This window comes from Aulonocara sp. 'chitande type north' Nkhata Bay, linkage group LG10 (genome assembly GCF_057382095.1).
Source record: "Aulonocara sp. 'chitande type north' Nkhata Bay isolate Kocher_YH1m ecotype deep benthic linkage group LG10, A_spYH_male_GT1.1, whole genome shotgun sequence".
Taxonomy (NCBI): Eukaryota; Metazoa; Chordata; class Actinopteri; order Cichliformes; family Cichlidae; genus Aulonocara; species Aulonocara sp. 'chitande type north' Nkhata Bay.
Window position 1 is genome coordinate 33,393,955 of NC_141353.1, and position 21,555 is coordinate 33,415,509.

The 21,555-nt window shown below is 40.3% G+C and overlaps 1 protein-coding gene across 2 annotated transcripts in view; it reads right to left on the bottom strand.

Moving 5' to 3' along the window:
• The window catches only part of nlgn2b (neuroligin 2b), a 64,797-nt gene that overhangs the window by 26,152 nt on the left and 17,090 nt on the right, over nucleotides 1–21,555 (bottom strand). For both annotated transcript variants that reach the window (XM_086309600.1, XM_086309599.1), the window contains exons 2-4: nucleotides 14,221–14,968; nucleotides 6,863–6,916; nucleotides 671–820 (exon numbers count right to left, since the gene is read on the bottom strand). In XM_086309600.1, the coding sequence (XP_086165726.1) occupies nucleotides 671–820; nucleotides 6,863–6,916; nucleotides 14,221–14,737 (721 nt within the window). In that variant the 5' untranslated portion in view covers nucleotides 14,738–14,968. The remainder of the gene's footprint in view (nucleotides 1–670; nucleotides 821–6,862; nucleotides 6,917–14,220; nucleotides 14,969–21,555) is intronic.

The following is a 21,555-nucleotide window of genomic DNA, read 5'->3' on the forward strand; positions in this document are numbered from 1 at the left end:
GTCACTTCTTTGGTCCTCTACTTGTCTAGTTTCCTTAAAAAAAATTTTTTAACAACATACTTTACACAATGCTGAGAAATGCCAAATGTTCAGTGAATAGCTCTTTGGGAATCATTTTGCTGGTGTAAAAATCTTATTTTATGCCTGTTAAACTATGTTATCTTTGGCAGTTCTCACATGTTTCAACAAAAAAATGGAAACTAAGTGTCTGCAGGTAAAGGAGACAATGAAATAACTTCTTTAGCACACACAAGACTACAATAGAAAGAGTTCTGATTTTCATTCATAGGTCAGTGTTGAGTTGCTTAACAAAAAAAACCCTTCTGAAAATGGTCAAATACAATAACTGGACTGAAAATGAGTGAAAAAGCAAAGAAAAGACTGTCAGAAAGCCTGGAGAACTACTTGTTATGACTACTTTCACAGATTACAGTAAATTTTGGCTCATAGGAAGCAAAATATTTTTTAAAAATGGTGTGTAACTCAAGACGTTTACACAGTAAACTATAAAGAATTTCAGAATGTTATTTTTCATGCATGTGAATGCTGTCATTTTTAAATACAGTTTAACATGGCACACAAGGCCTGGTCTAGCTGAAATGAGGCAGACCAAAACAAAGGTTGTAAATGTATAAACAGTTACATCAAATATCTGACACATCAAACTTACCGAGCACGCCAAGCCGATAGTTCATAGTGACCACGATGACATTTCCATAGGCAGCAAGGACACTACCATCAAACATGTTCCCTGAGCCCTCCATGTAGGAGCCTCCATGGATGAAGAGCATCACAGGCTTCTTACGGCGATCCCGAATATCTGCATAGCACAGATCAATGCAGGTGTTTGTTAGTTTAGAGTTGATCCACTAACATATGTTAAAGAGTTGAAATTCAGCTCCATTAATCCCTGGCTATGGTTTGAAATTTTCTCCTGAAATAGCATCTCTAAAATCAGTCACTAAATGGAAGAATCAAATTGTCTATATATAAGAAACAAATCTAACCTAAAAACAAGTAACAAGGATAATTAAGTTCAATTACATTTTATTTATCGATGACAATTTAATTTAGTCACCTTAAGGCTCTTTATATAGGAAAGTAAAGATCTTACAATAATGGAGTGTAAACCGCAGCAATCATAAAACCACTTGGTGCAGTTCGTGATAGTGGGAAGGAAAAACTCCCTTTTAACAGGAAGAGACCTTCAGCAGAACCAAGCTGAGGGAGGGGCGGCCATCTGCCATGACTGGTTGGGGGTAAGGGGAGGAAAAGGTGTCCTTGTCCTTGTTATTAGTTCAGAGTGAACAAAGAACACTTCTTTTACCTCTGCCTTGTAACAGTAAAGTACAAATCCACTGATATTAAAGGATTTATCTGTTGTGGTTGTTCTAGTACTAGGTATTTAAGTTTAAAAAAAAACCCCAAAAAAACCATGCAAACTGTCTTAACCTCAGGCATCCTGTAATTGATGAAAGAAGAAGGTGAAAATACAAAGCACAAAACACTTGTGTCTGGGTTCATCTTCTATTTTTTATTCTGTGATGTTTGTTTCCCCTGTCCTGAGCCCTGATGGTACCTTCCCAAACTGCTATTCCCCTCCATGTTTGGAGCAAATGGTGCAGGCAGTTCTGTTGCCCTCACTGTTATTGGTGTCTTTGTGTCCATCAGTGTGTTGCTATGGTTCACTCTGTCAGCCTCTGTGCCTCGCCACCACCCCCTTCCTCGTCTATGGTACGGCCTGAGTGTCTGAGTGTGGATGAGGCTGAGGGAGCTGCCAGTGCAGCCCAGTTAGGCTGAGCATCTGCACTGTGCAGGGCCTGTAGATAATTTGTATGAAAGCCAGACCAAGTGGAAACATAAATAACAGCCACAGCATCTGTTTACCCTGATGAGCTTCAGCACTCAGAGATGGAGGAGACGGGGAGATAAGAGGAGAGAAAGAGAGATAAAGGAGGGAAGGGGGGGGGGGGGGGGGGGGGGCAGGAAAGAGACAGAGGAAGGAGATGAAAATAGGGCAGCATGAGAGAACTGACGGGGGTAGAGAAATGCATGAGAGCTTCACACCAAGAAGAATAAATAAATAAATACGATTTGATAGCATAGATGGAAAAAAAAACTATGAAACGTTACAAAGCAAGTCATACACAGTGAGGTGCGTTAATGAACATTCACACAGGATTCACACAGACACACACAAGCACACATACACACACAAACTCTTGCATAGGCAGCTGCGATGTTGAGTCGCTATGGAAACTGCTTCTCGCTAATAGAACTGCACCAGCCATTCCATCGCACCGACTCACTGAATGCCTGTTGCCGTGGTAACAAATTCCACTCACGTATTTGCACACCCGCCTGCATCACCACCTGAATCTCAGGTTACACATGCACTTGGGTGCGTCACTCACAGTCGTGCGTGCAGACTCACACACACACATACATGCAGACAAGTGGATGTGGTAAAGCGGCACGTATGGCTTCAAACACGCAGGTATGTTTTATAGATAGCACGTACGACACAGGCAGGCTGGCTTTAAATTAAAAAAAAAAAAAAAAAAACTTTGAGTTGCACACTCTGATGTGCTGCTCCTTTTCCCCTCTCTTCTCCGGTGTATTCAGAACCTTGGCTGATTTCCCAGAAGATACGTAAAAAAGTTCAATTATCTTGGCATCACCAGGACAGTAGAAAGGAGTGACGTTTCAGCCGGCATCACGAGCAGCGCTCACAGCCACACTCCGTATCTCTCAAGCAGAGAATACCTGATTTATCTACATTTTTAAAGTCCCATTTAGCAGTGTTAAGTTTTTACAGCTTTCATATATGACTTTCAGACCCACAGTGGGATCAACCACCCGGGTTCTGAAAAATTAACCCAACCCAGAAATGCCAAAAACTGCAGTTTTTCACATGGCCACTTGAGGTGAGCTCCAAAAGTGATTTAGTCCCCTTAGACTGTCACAGTAAAATGAACAGCACAAAGAATTAGATTTATAGCCTTGTAGGAAAAATATATTTTGCCTGAATGGAGGCAAATTCATAACTCAAAGGTGGGTGTACATTTTCATAACTCACTGTAGTTAGTAGAGTCCATGGATGCTTTGATTGACAGGTGTGCTAACATAGGGAGCTGTAGTTGACTGTTGTGTGTCTTAAGCCTCACCTCTGCCAATAAGTCACTAAACTGTATCTTTTGTTAATATACTTTGATATTGGTCCCTTTTTTTGCAATTTTTATGGCAAATATGCAACGGGATAAAACCCATCTAAGAAATCTGTGCTTTAGTTTTGATGATTGAAATTCTACTATTTTAGTTGTCTCTTACCTTAATCGCTGATTCTGATTAGCAGACATGTGCCTGTGCATCTTGTGCACACATGGTAACTTCTGTCAATGGTGTCATCCAATGTAATCGTGGCACCAGCTAATGTAGCCTAATGTAGCTTCGAGCAGAGGTGAAAACTGCAGAGGTCCGGTAAGCTCAGCTCTTTCTTACTACACACAATGCAGTTTTTAGCCTCAACAGACACCAAGTTTGTCTGTGTGTTAAAATGTTATTCAACATCTATCATTAATCCCTATTAAAGTTTTACTTTTCTCCCTGTACATAAAGCATGTTGATCTATCTCTGTAGCTATATCAACTAAGATAAGATAAGATAACATCAAATTACATTTTTGGGGGTTGTGTAAGGACAGATTCTTTTCTTTCTACTTGTGTCACAGATTACATCTTTAATATTACATTTTTTTAATAGAAAAAAGGCTTAGGGATAGTTATGGGGCTTGGTAATTCAAAATACTGCAGTGGTACTTAAACCACAAAATAGATATATGTGGGGAGGTTGCAATGTTAAACCATAATAAATGAATATTGTTAGCATGATAACTGGAGCTACAGAATTCATAACAATACACACTAATGCGCAAGTATGAATCAGAGGAATTAAAAGGCAAAGTACTATAGCTGGTACTGCTAATCAAATGCACTTGATTAATTGCGTGAGCACAGTGTGAGGATTTTCATAAAAGGAGAAACATCCCAGTAAATTCACACCAAGGTCAGACAGTGCAATACTCCCCAAAACAGCAACAACAACCCCCCCCCCCCCAAATAAAAAACAAGAGCTACATCTCAGACTCTATAGGCCTCAGTTAACATGTTAAATGTTCATGTTTATGAGAGTATAATTAGAAATAGACTCAAATATATCTTGTTGGGTTGCCAGGAGAAAACCTCCACTCTAAAAGGAACTGTAAAAAGAAGATGGCAGCGTGGCTTAGATTTGTGAAGCTGCATCTAAACAAACTACAAGACTTCTGGAACAACTTTCCTTTAGATAGATGAGACCAACGTAGCGATATTTGACCATAATGCACCACATAACAGCTCATACCAACTGTTAAGCATGGTGGTGGACGGATAATGATTTGGGCTTGTTCTGCAGCCTCAGGACCTGGGGCACCTTGCAGACATTGAGTTGACCATGAACTCCTCTGCGTACTAAAGTATTCTAGTCAAATTTGAGGCCACCTGTTTGAGAGCTTGAACACAATTGTGTCAAGCAACAGGACAATGATTCCAAGCACAGCAGCAAATCTACATAAGAAGGGCTCAAAAAAGAAAAGAATCAATGGCTAAGACCTCAACCCAGCTGAAATGCTGTGACAACCTTAAGGTCTCAATAAAGTGAAGCAACTATGTATAGAAGAGAGCTCCCAAATTCCTCCACGGTGATGTGACAAACTGATAAAGTCATACAGAAAATGATTAGGTCAAGTTATTGCTGCCAAAAGTGGCAGTCCTGTGAAAACCTTCTTTTTCACATGACTGTATAACTATTTTTGCCGATCTTATCTTGTTTTTCTAATAACAACAAAGGCGAGAAAATATTCACTATCCTAATAAAGCTAAAATTTTAAAAATAAAGATAACAATGAAAAAATCATTAATTTTGAATAAAAGATCATACGCGCATGCACAGTCACAATTAAAAGTGTGCGTTTGCATAATTTTGGGGGGGGGGGGGGGTACAGGCATACAAATGCCTAGCTATGCATTCTCTGGAGATTTTGCCACACAATATTTCAGTTTTAAAAAGATGGAATATTTGAATGTGTTTAAGAGAGGGACGTGTCGGAACAATTGAAAGAAGCTCAACACAAATGCAAAAATGATGAGACGATGGAGGGTGATCCACTCAGTCCAAATTTGAGCCTATAAAGCCAATAAGGAGCTGGCTGTCTTCCCTTCCTCCCCCCATAACACTGGCACATTATTCGCTTCTCTCATTTCCACCTAACCTGATACTGTCCTACTCAATATCCACCTTTGTCCTGCACAGACATTCTCACATTAATGTCTTACTGTTTCCAACAGATACTGCCCACTTTCCACTTTTCCATTCCTCCGGTCCTCTCTCATTCATTCCCTTATGGAAATCTTCATTGATTTGGGTGTAAAAGTTTTCAGCCTGCCTCAGCACTTGAACAATTTTCGCACCCGGACCCACAGCCAAGACTCTACACTTTCACAGAAAAAACTTTCCAGCAACAAAGCGCTAATACTACTGTTTTACAACAATGTTTAAGAAACTCTGTCCAATCCATACCTAAACAATTAAGCGAGGAATTCAGCCATGCCCTAGCCCTCCTGATCCTGTCAGGATCCATCAGGTGTCGGCATAAATGTCAAGCTCTACCAGTCTCCTACTCATCCACCCTCTCACTCTCTCCTTCTCCACATCTCTCTCACTTTCAAAGCTCTATAAATGTCATTTCATAATGCACTTGTCTTCATTATGACTGTTTTTTCCCCCCTCCTCTCCCCCACCGCTGCCCTCGCCAGTGCTCTCGCGGTGTTCAGCTTTTTTCTTTTCTTTCATCTCTATTCAATCATTCTGCTCCTCTCCTTTACAATCCTGCATGGATCCTTATTTCTGTTTTCACCGTTAAGAAACCACACAATTGGATTAGCTACATCTGTCTCTTTTTAAAACACAGCAATTAGAAATGCAAGGAAGGGAGAATTCAATACTGAAATAGCACAGAGCCTGAAATACAAAACACACAAACACACACTGAGGCGCAAACTGGAGCACACGCGCTCGTGTGTTGAGTTGCACATGCGCTGTGCTCAAGTAGACACACATGCACGCACACACACATGCACAAATGGAAATGTGGAGCACTGCATGTGTGTATAATACTATGCAATATACAGTAAGCCTGGGCACGTGTACAAAAACACATGCACTAATTGTCTGCACAGATTTTGGTGCACCAGTAAAGTGTAGTGCGAGCATCTCCCCTTGTCTGCAGTGATCTTGAAAATATACTACAGTGGCAGAAATATGCAGAAGTCCTTCACTTTTTCCCACTTTAAAAATGAAGGATTGGGTAGAGCCCAATAACATTATGAAGGACGATAATTTAGCCGAGCAATTCACGAGAACTTTAGTCCAAGAATAAAAGCGCAGGTGAAGAAGGACTGAATATCGATTTTCAGTGATGCGTCACGCTGGATAGCCAGAACATCAGAGTGTGGTTAATCAACCACACAGCAACCAAGCAAGGAAAGTTAATTAGCTCCCCGTGCAAGCACACAAAACGCAGCATTTGTGACAAGGGTGGAATAAAAAACAAATACTTTGTATGTGGCTTTTATACGACCAAAATGCGTGCCTGTGAGAAGGAGTGACAGATTTGTATGCTAATAAAGGCAGTTAACACAGGACAATGTAATGTGCACATAGGGTGATTACGCTCAGATGGTTATTAACACAGATGAAAACACCACAACCCCCATGGAGTTTGAAAAATAGAGCATGAGGGGAAAAAAACATGCAATTAAAATACCTTCATCCCTGGGTCTGTTCATTGAAGACTCATCGTGTTTTTTTGTGAGCGGACCTGAGGTTTAGAAAAAAGACAAAAGACAAAATTCAAGGTTGCACTGGTACAAAAAAACAAAACAGAAAAAAAATTAAGAAAAGGATTAAAAGAGAGGGAAAAAATATGCTGTTTCTCGGTTTCATTTCAGTGGCTGTGTACAAGGATTACACACTGTTTCCTTTAAAAATATAACCCCCAAACTCATCTGTTTCATCTGCTTAGGATCTAGTCACGGACTGCCTCGTAAATGACCCCAGAGGCCACTTCTCCTCAACCCTTCTCCCAATCAGTCTTGACACACTGCTGCTTTGTAAAGAAAAATCAATAAACAGAATCAAGCCATCACTCTTTTGGGTCAGAAAAAGCAAAGGAATGCCAAGATGCTGCGTGTCCTGCTCTGAGGACTCAAAACACAAGGTTCATCCCTTCATTCCTGTATAAATGTGACTGAATATATATTAGAAACACCAGCCTAAACCTAAAACATGACTTAAAAGTCTTGCCTACCTAATTTGCCAAGAGGAAGTTGGGGTTTTTTGACGGTTATGCCACCTGCATGGGTTTGTGACAGGATTGGCCTCATCAAGGTCAAAGAGGAGCTCTGCATTAAGCTTTAATGGTGACACCAGTTAAATGCACTATAGGGGAGAGCCAATAACGAGCATTTATCACCGTGACCAGCCAACGCCCTGGCATGTCAACCTCTGTAAGTCTTAACTGATAAGGATCCCATTAATTTGTTTTTTTTCTTGGCTTCTGTCAGTGGGGCTTTTTCATCAGCAAACACTTAATGCTGCATTTTGTGTCGTCTACAGCTGCCGCCTGCCCGTTTGGAAGAAAGTCACAAAATACACTAAAACACCTGCAGTCCCACACACATTTAAATCACACACCACGCAAGGAATGTTAACAGTTTACAATCAACTTGTGCTGTCGTCCTTGTACACACCCAGCAGCAAATTTCCCTCTTTCCAATGAAATATTGTTGCAGTCTTTTAAATTTGCTCTATACTCGATTGCCAAGAGGGTTATCACTCTGCTTCTGTGCTGCTGACACGCCTGTTTCTACCCTTTTGCTGAAAACCGTCTTGTAAAGTTATGGCATATATACCTTTCACAGTAGTTCTCATCTATTGACAAAGGAAACACCCAGCACTCCACCATTATAATGCAGCATTTTCACATCTCTATCTGTATGAATATGGTTTCCTGGTATAAAATGTTTATCTTCCATTAAAATGGGACAGGATCAATGCTGAATGGATTTGCTGCATCCCATGAACACCATCATCAGGCGCCTGATCCAGAGAGCACTTAGTGCCATAGCAGGAGATGGTATAGTCGTAGGTCCTGGACTACAGAGCAGGCAGGTAAGCAGACCAGTAATGGATAGAAGGGCACATTACTACCCTATCTTGTCGGCACTTCCTCACTACTTATCACCACTCTAAAACCACACCTTCCCGCTTAATGGATGGACTACTCGGATTTCAGTTCAAAGTCCTCATGCCTAATAAGACTTAAACTTTATGTGAAGATGAGCAGCACATCCACACTTTGTCATGGAGCAGATATCGCCCAAAGATATCCACAGTAAATTTGTTAAAAAACAGAAAAAACACTGAAGAATCTTTTCTTCTTTAGTATTATTTTCACTATGAAATAATCAGTTTAAAAGCCTAGCACAGCTAGCCAAAGCCCAGTGTAAAGGCTACAGCCATGCTAGCATTTCTGTAACGGCCCCTAAAGACTGACATTTCAGACATCCCGAGATGTCTGAAATGTCATTGAGAGTTCATTGAGAGCCACACTGTGATGATTTGGTGTAAGATATCAAGTTTGATGCCCGGAGACTGTATGACTGATAATACCTCCTGAATCCCGGGGTATGATGCGCATCTATGAATCCTTTGCTACTTGCAAAGGACAGCTGGATAACAGCTGGATGTTGGACTACTGTTGTGGAGCCAAAACGGAAAATCATCCAAAGATGACCAGCACAATTCAATTGTGGTGGTCATCTTTCATCTGCACCAGCCCAAAATCACCTAAGTTGGCTTAATTGGTTTAAGCTACATGTCAACATGCTAGCACTGACAAGCCTAACCACAAAGCACAGTGCAGATGAGGTTGATGGGAATGCCACTGGTTTTGCAGGTGTTTATTCATAAACCAAATTACTTGAATAAAAAAAACGAGTCACCAAAATGACTCAAGTCTGAACTTAACTTCACAACAATCCATCAAAGAGATGTTGAGACATTTATTATACGCTACAAATTCCACAGTGGCTCTATGAGAAACATCACTAAATTATCTAAGTCACTGGATAAATAATTTTAGCATTGGTAGTGGTTTTATTGTGGCTATTTTCCATCATGGCTAAATGCTACAGTGGCTGCGCTTGTGTGTTTAATATACTGAATTTGCACTAAAATAACTGCTCATGGCAGTATCTAGGTCTTGCCCGACTTGACTAGGGTTTGAAGAAATACTACAATGGATTACACAAGACAAAAAGTAGGACCTAGCCAAAGGGAAAAACATACGCTTTTTGGGTCAAAAACATCCATTCCATCTGCTTCCCATCAGCAGAGAAGCCTGCCGGTAGGCTGAGTGCCACATGATGTAATGGGCCACTGGTCAGTGAAATGCTACGGCCTATGCAGGAACATTTAGCTTGGGTTGTCCCAGTACTGTTTGACCTAATGCAGCTCCATCTCTCAGTCGACAGCGTTTCTGTTCGGTTCAGTGAGCTAGTGGCCAGTACGCAAGCTGTCTCCCGTCCCTCTCCATTTCCTCAGTGCAGTAATCGGGATGAAGCTGCAGTATGTCATGTCTGTGGTGGCCTGTCTGCTTGACAAGGTGTCAGACACAGCTTCAGATCAACACCCCCACTTCCTGCAGCTTCTAGCACATGCAGTCCTATCCTTTTGCTCTCTATCTCTTCTACTGTGGCCCCAGCCCCCAGCTCCATTCTTGCCTCCGCTGTCCTGCCTCCTGAAATATGGTTTTTAATAAAGAGCACGGTAAATGCCTGCTCTAGCGGTAATAAAAATGAAGAATCTCAGGCTTTTGGCTGGGGAGTGTCTTGGGGAAATAGGAAATGCGATGAAACAGTGCTCTTGCCTGACAGCCTGACCAAATGCTAAGAGTTAGGGTGGAACACTAGAGAAGGTGGTAGAGAGCAAAAGAGAGATAAAGTGAGAGTACAAATCTCACTGTTCAATCGGGGAAAACATTTGTGCTATTTACATGGTACTACAAAGTTGAAGAAGTAGCAGGCTACATAGTGGCCTGTTGGGGAAGGGCACTGAGCTCATTTGCATTCAGAACAGTAACCCCTTCTACCGCCATCTGCATAAAGATGGAGGAGTGAGGAGAGCAGAGAGGAGAAGGGGTAGGGGATGGTTTTAGGGAGGAGAGAGAGCAGGACGGGTGAACGGATGCAGAAAGAAATAAAGCTTCTTCATGTCCAACCAATCACATGACGAACATGGTCAGAAAGAGTATTTCTGGGTATGAAATAAAAATCCCAGTCAGAAGGTGCATGACTAGAGGATACTACATAACACTGAACTCTAAAAGCTCTTTATGAATTTGTGCTGACAATTCATTTTGGCCCACCTACATCCATTGTGCGTGGGAATGCAACTCCTCGTTGCCAAACACAGCACAATACAGCCCCAGCAGCCAACCTTTATACATGCTTGACCATCACTTTAGAAAACAAACCTACTCCTGTAGATAAAAAGCTCAGTCTGGCTGAAACATCACTAAGAGTCTACAGGAACAGATGATCAGTGAGGCCAATGTGCTTCCACCAGTAAATCTTAAAACTTAGCTTTAAAATGCCTCTGGGCTCTTATTTGGGCATTTGTTTAGAGAAAAAACACAATCAAATTTAACTTTAATTTCTGTGGTTACCAGGATATAATACTGGATGCATATAATCACTAGTCACATCTGATAATTCTGACATTTCTTTGTTAATTTTGACCACAAATAACCTTTTGTTAGGCTTTTTTTAAACAATGGAATGGAATTATTTTAGTCTTTTCTGAAAAGACTTTCGGTCCTTTGAGCACGATGTCCCTCTGTTGTATTTACAAGTAGTATAAAAACGACAGCTGATGTCAATATAAACCAAATTATCATGGGAACAAAAAATCAGGGCCAAATAATAGCACAAAATTCTAAAGTGCAGTTCATCTTCATCCAAATCTAATGGCAATGAATCCTATTGTTCCAGAAATCCTATTCTAAACTATAAATGTAAATCCAGTGGAGGCCCCATGGGATCACTAATGAAATGGACATGCACTGTCTTGGAAACATGACAACAATTAATTTTACAGAGGTCGACCAATTATAAATGTCTAAAGGAAAACGTTTCATGACATCAGGATGGATGCTTTGTTTGTGGTTGATCTTTTTGTTTTAAAGTTTTTAAGTGAGTGATCCCAAAAAATTGATCTCAGATTATAATAATACTTTAAATGTCACAGTGAAACACTTAAAAAAAATCTGCTCCATCCGATAAAACCACCAGTTTAACATCATATAAGCAATTTGAGAGATTATGACAGCGGTAATATGTGAAAAATGTATCTGATTCCTGGGGCATATCACTCTCCTCCCGTCTCTATTTCTCTCTCTCACACACACAAGGCAAAACATATCCTTGGGGAAGGCATTGGCCTTGTGTAAGTGGTGACCCGTGACAATAAGTGACAGATTCTGACAAGCAGACAGGGTAAAATCTGTCTCACTCATTTGCACACCTTTCCCCATGGGAATAACACAGAAAAGTCTAAATAATCCTTTTTGTAAATATATGTATATAGCTTAGATATTCCACTAATTCTGTCCTTATGGCCAGAATATGCACACTTTCCGTCATGTTAAGAGGAATTTAAATCACTTGATAATCTCTGTCATCACTTTCTACTACGCTAACGCTCATTTTTTCCACTTGAAATTAACATTACCATCTTCTCTGGGAGGGCGGGGGGGCATGGGAGCACTCATCAATGATATATAAGTTTTCATTCCAGCTTCATTGTTGAAACAAGAATGTTTTACGCCACTCTAGACTAATCTTCGGGCTAGGCTTCATATATTTGCAGCAGCTGTAATGCATAAACATGTGTTTTGCTTGAATACTCTCAGGTAAGTCTCAGGTGAACCCATTAATCATAGGCTTTTTAACATTTTATCATTAGCCTTGCTCACTATCATCAGCAGCATATGCTTTGCCTCCGAAGTCAGACTTTGATCCTGTGTTCTCTTACCTGCCCATCTGCTTTCACAAACGCTCTCCGCTGGCTCATTAATGCAAGAACTACACCCAGGTAGCCCATGTGGAGTAAACAAGGTTATGCTTGGCAATGTATTGTATTTGTTATATATTTTAATAACCTAATAAAAAAATCACCATATTGGCAGCGCAACTTTGAGGAGACAGTTCCTATTACTGCATGAGACAGTATGAATGCCAGTCTCAGAGCTCAATATTATACAGGCATATTTTTGACAATTATAAGTAAATCATATTGTCTTTATATGTAAACTCTTAACTGGAGCAACCTATAAAGTGATAGACAGCAAATGGGACATGAGCTAAAAGCTCAGTCATGCTAGAGTAAAAATATGGAACTAGCAAAAATCAGTGATTGTGTTGAATTTTTTCGCATTCAGCAATAAGATCCAAACAGTCACAGTGACCCAAATGTTCAGTATGAAACACCCTCAACCTCTGGGTGACCACTTTCGATGGCTTGCACAGGTTGCCTGGTGGAAGGCAAACTATTTCCAAACAGTTGTGGTTAGACTCAGACTGTCTGCAGTCGCTCTCAGGAAGGTTGTTAAAGGTTTCCAAATAACTGCCATCTAATAGATAAACGCAGACTGGTTGAGAACACGTTGCAATCATTCTGAGTTACTCTGCGCCGATGAGCGCAACTCATTTGTGTCTCTTTGCAACAGCGTACTCGGCTTGATCTGTGGGGTTGTAAACATATAAAATGCAAGGTCATTTTGCAGTTAAATTGTTATCCTGCAGTAATTATGTCACTATTCGTGTATTTCTGAATTTTTAATTCAAATTCATGAGGTTCTGGCATGTTACAAACTAAGAGCAGACTGACTCTGTCTTACTGATGTTTTATCACCATCTTAACACAGGTTGAGATGTGGCGGACCTGGTCCTTGTCTTTGAAATAACCATTTGAAAGCTAACAAAACTGCAAGTTCACTGCACATGGTTTCAACCACTGTGGAAATGGTTGCAACAGTGTCATTTGATGTGATGTGATGTCACATTATGTTATGTTGCAACCACACTGGGTGTGACTTTGATAAGTAGGAATTCATTATTGAAAAAGCACTGCTAACAGTATTGACAGTACTGTCATAGTCATAATTGCTGGTGAAGAGTTGGTAGAAGAAGAGAGTTACCTTCCTCTGAAAACACTTGAATGGTATAAAGTCATAGTGTGAAGGACAGCTGTGTGGCTACAGGGGATTCTTTGGTTTGATTCTCTTAGCAACATTGCTCTACACTTACAAGTTTGTCAAAAACTAAATGGAAAAAAAACAAACAAACGCTAAGTTTTCATAAAAGTTTTTAGACTGTAGAGTTTGTATGGTTTCCTTGTGCATAATGGGTTTCCTCCCACACTCCAAACACATGCATTTAGTTTAAGTGGTGAAGATATGAATCTGTCTGTTTGCGTTAGCCATGTGATGGACTGGTGAACACTCCAGGGTGATACCCTCCTCTCACCCCACGACAGCTGTGACCCTATGTTAAGAAAATGGCTGGAAACAAATGAGCACCAGTCAAGCTAAAGGATATTACAACACAGTGCTGTTAAAAATAGCATAATAAGCAGCTAAAATGTTTTTGCTTTCATTTTTAAAAGTCTAATGATATCCATCCATCCATGTTAAAATGAGTTGCACATGAGCAATAAAACTAAAACATATAACTTTGTTGCAGCATTAACATTTCTAAACAATTAGGCCCAATCAATAGTAATTTAAACAGACCTTCTTTGGAAATCTCCTGATTGTCTTTTGGCTTATCTTCCTCTGAATACGATCCAGATAAATTTATCAAACTGACACTATTTCATGGAGTACTTACACTCAGTATAAAATGTGAAAATGACAAGAAAAGTACAATCTGTTCTTTCTCTGTGATACAGTTGTGACACAAACTGGTGCAAATTATTAACGAGAATTCGCCGACAGAGACACTCAATGCAAGACTTTCCACTTGCATGTAATACAAGCTACGCCTCACATTACGGACTCACCATCTTCAGTGGGGACATAAATGTTGAGGTAAAGGCAGTCCTCACTCTGGTTCTGAACATAGGTGGCTGCAGCATCCAGGTTGTCTGTGAACCACACTGGTAACATGATCTCAGGAAGCACCCCGTGCACATTCTGAGGACACACAGGCGCAAAATGAGTGGCATTGCGAATCTCTTGCCAGGAACCTGGGGCTTCAGGAGGCTGGAAGCGCCTCTCGCCAATAGGTGCGGTGGCATATGGCACACCTAAATACTGTTCCACTGGGCCCAAGATTTCATTGTTGAGCTCTTTCCTGATACCACGGACCTTTCCGTAACTCGTGGATACTATGGGGTGTTTCAGGTCAACTCGTTGACACGAGGAAATCGTCAGGTGCAGCACTAGTCCCAAGAGCCACACCAGACAGTGATTAGCAACCTGCTGAGTAGAATAGTGATGCTTGCCGCCATAGCCCTGGTGGCTGGCAGCGCTGAATGGAAAAAACAACATGTCCAAAATAAAAGCTCTTGTACTCATATCAAAGGGACTTCAGCTGGGAGCAGAAAGGGATCACAAACTCAGTGGGATATGGGGGATGACAAAGGCAAAAAGAGGATTGGTGGAAGGGGGCAGGTTAACGGTGTTCCTAGAGCGCCATGGTGAGGTTGAGGGCCAGACAGCATTCTCCAGTAGACTCTGTGGTCTCATATGTCTTCCTCTTTGGAGCTCCTGAAGGGTCCAGAGCTGCAGCTGGGATACCAATTAAACCTGGAAGACACAGACAGGTCGCAGGTTTGAGTAAAGACATGTGAATAAAAGCTCTGTCAGGTCAGGCTGTTTTATAAAGCTGCAAGAGACACAGCAGGACAGAAGGATGCACTCTTGTGCTAACTATCTCACCGAACTTAAACCAGATATTATACAGTGCGTCATTTGTATTTAAGTCAGAGCTATTTAGCCAGTCTATGGTATCACAGTAATCAAGTATGTTTGCTATAATAACGACTGTATTTTCTACACATTAGCATGACTTAGCTCAACACACTGCTAGCAGCTAGCATGGCTATACAATTCATGTTCTGTATTAGAATAAGTGTTTATAAAATGTTATCATGCTAGCTCAACATTTAATAATTCTAGTCAGGATGAAAATCATTAAGCACCGAACGAAACTGTCATGTTAGTCACCTATTTAAACTTAATAAACATTTGGCTAACATCTATTTAAACCCTTTCCTTATATTTTAAGGCTGCATTTTTACCACTTTGCTAATAAGATTGGAGAATACTGTGTGTAGAGTGCACCTTATGTTGTGTCATCTGAATAGACTCTGAAAAGTCTCAGAATTATCTTGGCAGTTGCTACATGTTGTGCGATGGCTCCCTAATGGATTTAGGCTGTATTTAGAATTCTCTCAGGGTTTTCATCATGTTAAAAGGAAGTTTTCTCCTCACTGTTTCCAAGTGCTTGCTCAGTGGGAACTGCGAGGTTTTTGTCTGTCATATTCTAAAGTCTTTTGTTAACAGTATAAAGTGCAATGACATTCACCATTGCGAATTTGTGTTACATAAATTAGCGGCACCTTTTCAAATTCTTCATTCTGTATTTGGTGGCGACTCGTTGACTCGTTCGGTGACCGTTAAGTTACGTGACTGTTAACATACGTTAGACAGGACATGTGAATCAAACGCAAATTGAGAAAGTAACATTATTTTTAGGATATTTACACAAGAGTTACACCCCTTTGCTGCTCTCACATGCTTTCAGAAATACTAGAAATATTTTAAACTTGAACTCTAAAATGCTATGAAACTCCGAACCTTGGGTTTTTGAAAACAGAAGTTTATAATGAGCATGTGAAGCCAGGGTTATTTCTGAGAATATTCAACCAACGTGGCTTCAAAAACATTTAAATTTCATACCAAAGGGAACATTTTCAATCACTATTGTGTAATGCTGCCACACTTTATGTTTTCATCTTCCCAATAATCACAGGACTTTGAAACCTAAAACTAATAATTGTATGATAAGCTAATAAATAACAAAAAAGTAAACACAGGCTAAAGCATGATTTTAAAGCATGAACAAACCCCACTGGCCCTCCACCCTTTTCAGCCATGTGTCAGAGTTAGCCTTTTTCTCACAAGTTCAGTTCCTTCTTGCTTCCACATCATTACAGATGAATGGGCAGTGCTTATCTCACTGTGGCTTTGGGAGACAGAGCCGTTTAGGTGTGATAAAGGCTTTATGTGGTGCTAACTGTTGGTTGAACGCCACCTCATCCCTCCGCCCACAACCTGACAGTATCCACACTCTACTGCCAGTCAGCAGGCACAGGGATTGATAGTTAAATATAGCACAGAGACAGGGTGCAATGTCATAGGATGTTTAAAGTTAGTAATGTACATAATGACAAAATAAGGAGAAGCTGTGTGGAAAAAATATCCACTTGATTAAAGCCTTATTACGGCATATCATGGAGGAGGTATGATTTGTAAGGACACCCTGAATCCTCATCAGAAAAGTTGGTGTGCAGACATAGTCAAGCTGAAAATCCAACTTAGAAAAAGATTAATGTGAATTATACACAGTACATGACTCTAAATTGTGCTGGAAAGACTCATTGTGATGGGGTAAGACTGCGTGGTTGGAGAAGCCACTAAAGTTGTGGAGTAACTGAGAAATGGATGAGACGTGTTCATTCCCCAAATTGCTCATCTCATTTTGGTATTAGCATTTTTGACTAAGCAAAGCACACTTAAAGGAACAGTGTATCATTTTATTTAGTCTTTTTTTTCTTATTTAGAGGATAAGGTTTGACACCGCACTTCTACCTGTCTCTTAGAGACGTGCCTGCCACTTCTAAAGCTAGCTGAACCCCCTTCATAATGGATAAAAAACTTTTTAAATATTCACAAACATCTGTCCTTTCTTTTTAGATGGAGAGATTACTATTGGCTAATAACTGCAGTGGTCATAACTGCTTTTCTTATTTTGCTAGGAGCTAGCTCAGTGGTTAGTTAGCAAGTTCTTACAAACAATTTCCATGCAAATTACAGGCGAAGGCAGAAATATGCCAGAGACTGAACAATGACAAAGAGATTTTAGGTGCAGAGCCCTTTTTGTGAATTATTTTACTTGCCAACCAGTTGTGGAATACTCATTTTTCCCTAGCAACCAGAAGTTGTCAGGAGGTTGCCAACTGGTCTCTAGTCCAGTGTGGCTGATGTCTTAGATGAGCAATGCTGGCAGTAAGTGAAGTAGTAAAGTCAATGCTGAAGCAGGGGTGAGGAACAGCCTTCTGAGGTTCAGTGAGTTCACCTCTTTCTAATTCTAAAACGCCACAATGTATATTTTAATATATGTAATCTTATTTCCAACTAACAGTAACTCGGTTGAGGCAAGCTGTCAGACTTCTGTGAAACTACAAATGGTTTAGAAGCTTTTTTGCACATATGTAGTTCTAGTCACTAAGACCTCAAAACAGACTTTGATGTACAAACCCAGTCGAGTTTTCCATTTAATTTGCTTTAAAACTGCAGGGAGATGCAAAAAGATGGCTTCAAACAAACAAATCAAGCTTCAGAAAACACAGAAACAAAAAGGAAATCCTGACAACTGGTCTCAAACTACTGTACAAATGATCAGTAATATTTGAAGTTAGTGAGACCAAGAGAATAAAACAAAATGCAGACAGAAACTGAAGTACTACACATACACTGGCTCACACAAATAAATATGTATGCACACTGTAAAGAACGCCTTTGTAAAGGTTGCAACTTTAAATAGGGTCTGATTACACAACAGATGCTGTCACTGCTCATTGCTTACATTTTCTATATTTGTCTACACATCTTGATTTTTGAACAGCCATCTGTGTTTGCATTCTGTCGGTAAATGTAACTTAACATATAGCACAAGCCCAAGGTCAGAGCACCTCTTAGTATGCCCAGCAAGGATGCACACAGAGGTATGTCCTTTCTGGGAAGGATTGCATAGGTGGGTCAAATGTTAGCAGCCCGCCAGATTGTTCTTTATATACTATCTTGCCTCTCTGCACGTGCTAGCAATAATATGCACACATATGCACACAGATGTGTAAAATCCAATGAGGCATCAGATGTTGCATGCAAGAAGAGACTACTGTAAGTACATGTCTCACATGTGGCTTGGAAATGGTAGTACCCTAACATCTAACATCTGTTCGTGTCAACCATCCGTGAGCTGGAACGGCATCGACCGCGCATCTCCACGCATAAAATGAGATAAACTGACACACAAATCACCAGGCTGATGTAAGCTGTTTTCTCTTCTGTTTTATATAATAGGTAGTCCTGTCAGCTGAAGCTATTTGAGAAGGTAATGCCTCCCTGCCAGTGGGACTCTTTTATGGGTATGTTTTAACGAAATGGTTCGAGTGGTTTGTGAAAACTTTCGCTGAATGGTGGTGTTTGAGGAAAATGCTTGCCTTGGGATTTTTTATTGCTTTGTTTCCACTTTGACTGTTAAAACTACATACACTACTTCAGCTGTCAAGCTGCTCTGCTCTGCTAGTCAACATCTGTGGATGACAAGCAGCTTAGCAAGCCAGAAACAGAGTGCTGAGTTTTTGACTAAACTTTCTATTCTCTTATCTACTGTCTCTGTGCTTAGAAAATGAACCTCTGGTGGCTGTGTGTTGTCTTCACTTGCATCCAGCAATATGTAGATACAGCAATCTGTTGTCTTTTTTTTTTAAATGCACCATTATTTGATGAGAAAGAGAAGTCCTTTTTCGCAGAAGTGAGGCTTTTGTTTATTCCCTTCAACAGCATCTTTGCGAGTTAGCAGCATGCTACATATACCAGCTCTTTTCTTAGAGATTTTGGGAAACTGCTTTGGGAATTTAAGTGGTAATCTAGGCTTGAATAATCTACATTTGTAGTATTTAATTACTTGCTTGGTTCTACCAATATTAGATAGCTTACACAAAGCTGTTTTATTAATGCATGCATATTATTAAAATTTGGGACATAATGGTTGTATTGATGGATAGCAACTTGAAATGCTCCAAATATGCCACTACAGCATGTAATAATGTAAAGATAAGCTCTGGCAGACTTGGCTCTGTGCTTGGCTTTAAAGGGTTAAAGGAAGTAGAACTCGACTAAACCCAAGCTACAATGCTAAAGCCTGTGCACTTAAAGATCTTGCACATGTAACCCAAGAAAACCTTCACTGCGCTGGGAAAAAGATATACACAAAACTGTTTAAGTAATTACAAAGTATTTCTTATATAAGATATATCTTTATATCTTGGGAACTAGGTTTAAGTGGGAACGCATTGGCATGATGTAAGGTAAGAAAGCAGGTGACTCATGCATGCTGTCTGCCTCCCCATGGTTCTTGTTCTTTTCTGATAAAACCAGATGATTCGATTGCTTAATGTTGTCTTTAACCTTAAATTGACCGGGGAAGAATAAGTTGTCTTGTTGATGAATTGAGAGGCTAGAAGATTAGACTTGTCAGACTGCATATGTAGGTTCAGCCAAAGAGCCTTATCCCCTTTTCACATGCGGTCCTGAAGCTACCCCAAATCCACTCCAGTTCCTCTGTGTACAGCTTGCCAGGGTGCACAGGGTAATTCAGGGTAAATAGACTATGAGGGAAAAAAGAGTTGCAACTTCCTGGAAGTTGCAGCTCTCGCTCTTCCAGGACGTTCCAGCTCTCTCTTTTCTAATGGTGGCTTTTTAAAAGTCCCCTGTAGAAAGATTCATTTGATTTGATAATTCATTACTGAAGATGTTAGTCCATTTTTTAAAGGTCATTACAGGTGAGTTTTATGCTGTTCTTGTCATCTACAATTACGTGTGATTCATCTGCTTAGAGACCCAACTATCAATCGATTTTCTTAACCGCTTATCCAATTTAAAGCCCTCTTGGTGCTGCAGTCTATCCCAGCTGAACTGAGCGGCAGGACAGGTTGACATTACATCACAGGGTTACCCCAGAGAGGCAGTCAACCACACACTCACATGCAAACTCTACACAGAAGGGTCATGCTCAGGCTGTTTTTGTTTTTTAAAAAACAGTTGGTGGTGAAATGCTTTAATTTAATGTATTAATCCTAAAATCTTCTTTTTCTCTTCATCTTCTTAAACGTATTAATATTTACAATGGTAATAGACAATATCCAGAATAATATTTTTAGATGTGCCAAATACCAAAATAGTATTGGTACACTTTCAATTTACCAGTTAACCTAGATTCCAACTCTGGTTAGTGACAGAAAGAAAGAATGAGCCACAGATCTCTTCAGGTTTGTTCTACAGAACCATCTATGAAGTTGGTCTTAGCAGCTGTTGTAAGATGAATCATGTTTCCACCCCTGCCTATCACAACTAACTTGAAATCATTATAAAGACTGCAAAAAAAGGAAAAACAAGCCTCACTCGGAGAAGCTTTGCAAGCTAGGAAGTTCTCGATGTAGCTAGCAGGCTCAATATTTAATGCCATCTCAGCAATGAAAATAAAAGACACTTGTAGCCACAGGCATTCACTTTCAAAAAGAATTTGGGCAACCAATAGTTGCAACACTTTTGGCAAGTATTTCCTGTAGGATGACCGTTGCTCTGAAGCAGGTGTGGATAGCTAGCTTGCTAGCAAGAAAACAACAAAGGTTGCTTTACTTTGCTGACTCTAAACTTCAGCAAACACATGTCCCTCTTCTGGATGGAGTGGTAAATGGACTGGTTCTTATATAGTACTTTGCTACTCTGTCTGAGCACTCAAAGCGCTTTATACAACTAACTCATTCACCCAATCACTTCTTATAAGCTCTTAAGTGCTCTATCTAACGTTCATACTCCGATAGATGCATCAGAGAGCAACATGGGGTTAGTATCTTGCCTAAGGATATTTGGCATGCAGACTGGAATAGCCTGGGATCGAACCACCACCCTTCTAGTTAGTGGCTGACCTGCTCTACCACCTGAACTACAGCCTTATCAGCCAATATGAAGATTTGAGCAAAGACAATTCAGCTGTATTTTTCAACTTCTATTTATATAGCATTGGTTCACAGAAAAAAGCCATCTCAATGCTCTTAATGATGCAAGGTAAAAACCCCAACGGTGGCATCCCATGAGCAAGCACCTGGCGATGATTAAGGAGCAGATCACACCAACTTTGCAACCGTGCCAATCCTGAGTATTCTCATGCTGCCAAGGGGATCAACCCTTCATTTTTAATAATCAGATGGCATTTCCTCAAGCAGAACCCTAAGAGAAAATGACATTGTAGCAACTTCTGAAAAAAGCACTTTGTTTTTGCGTTCATTACAGCAGGCACAAAATTTTTATAGTCAGTTGCTATA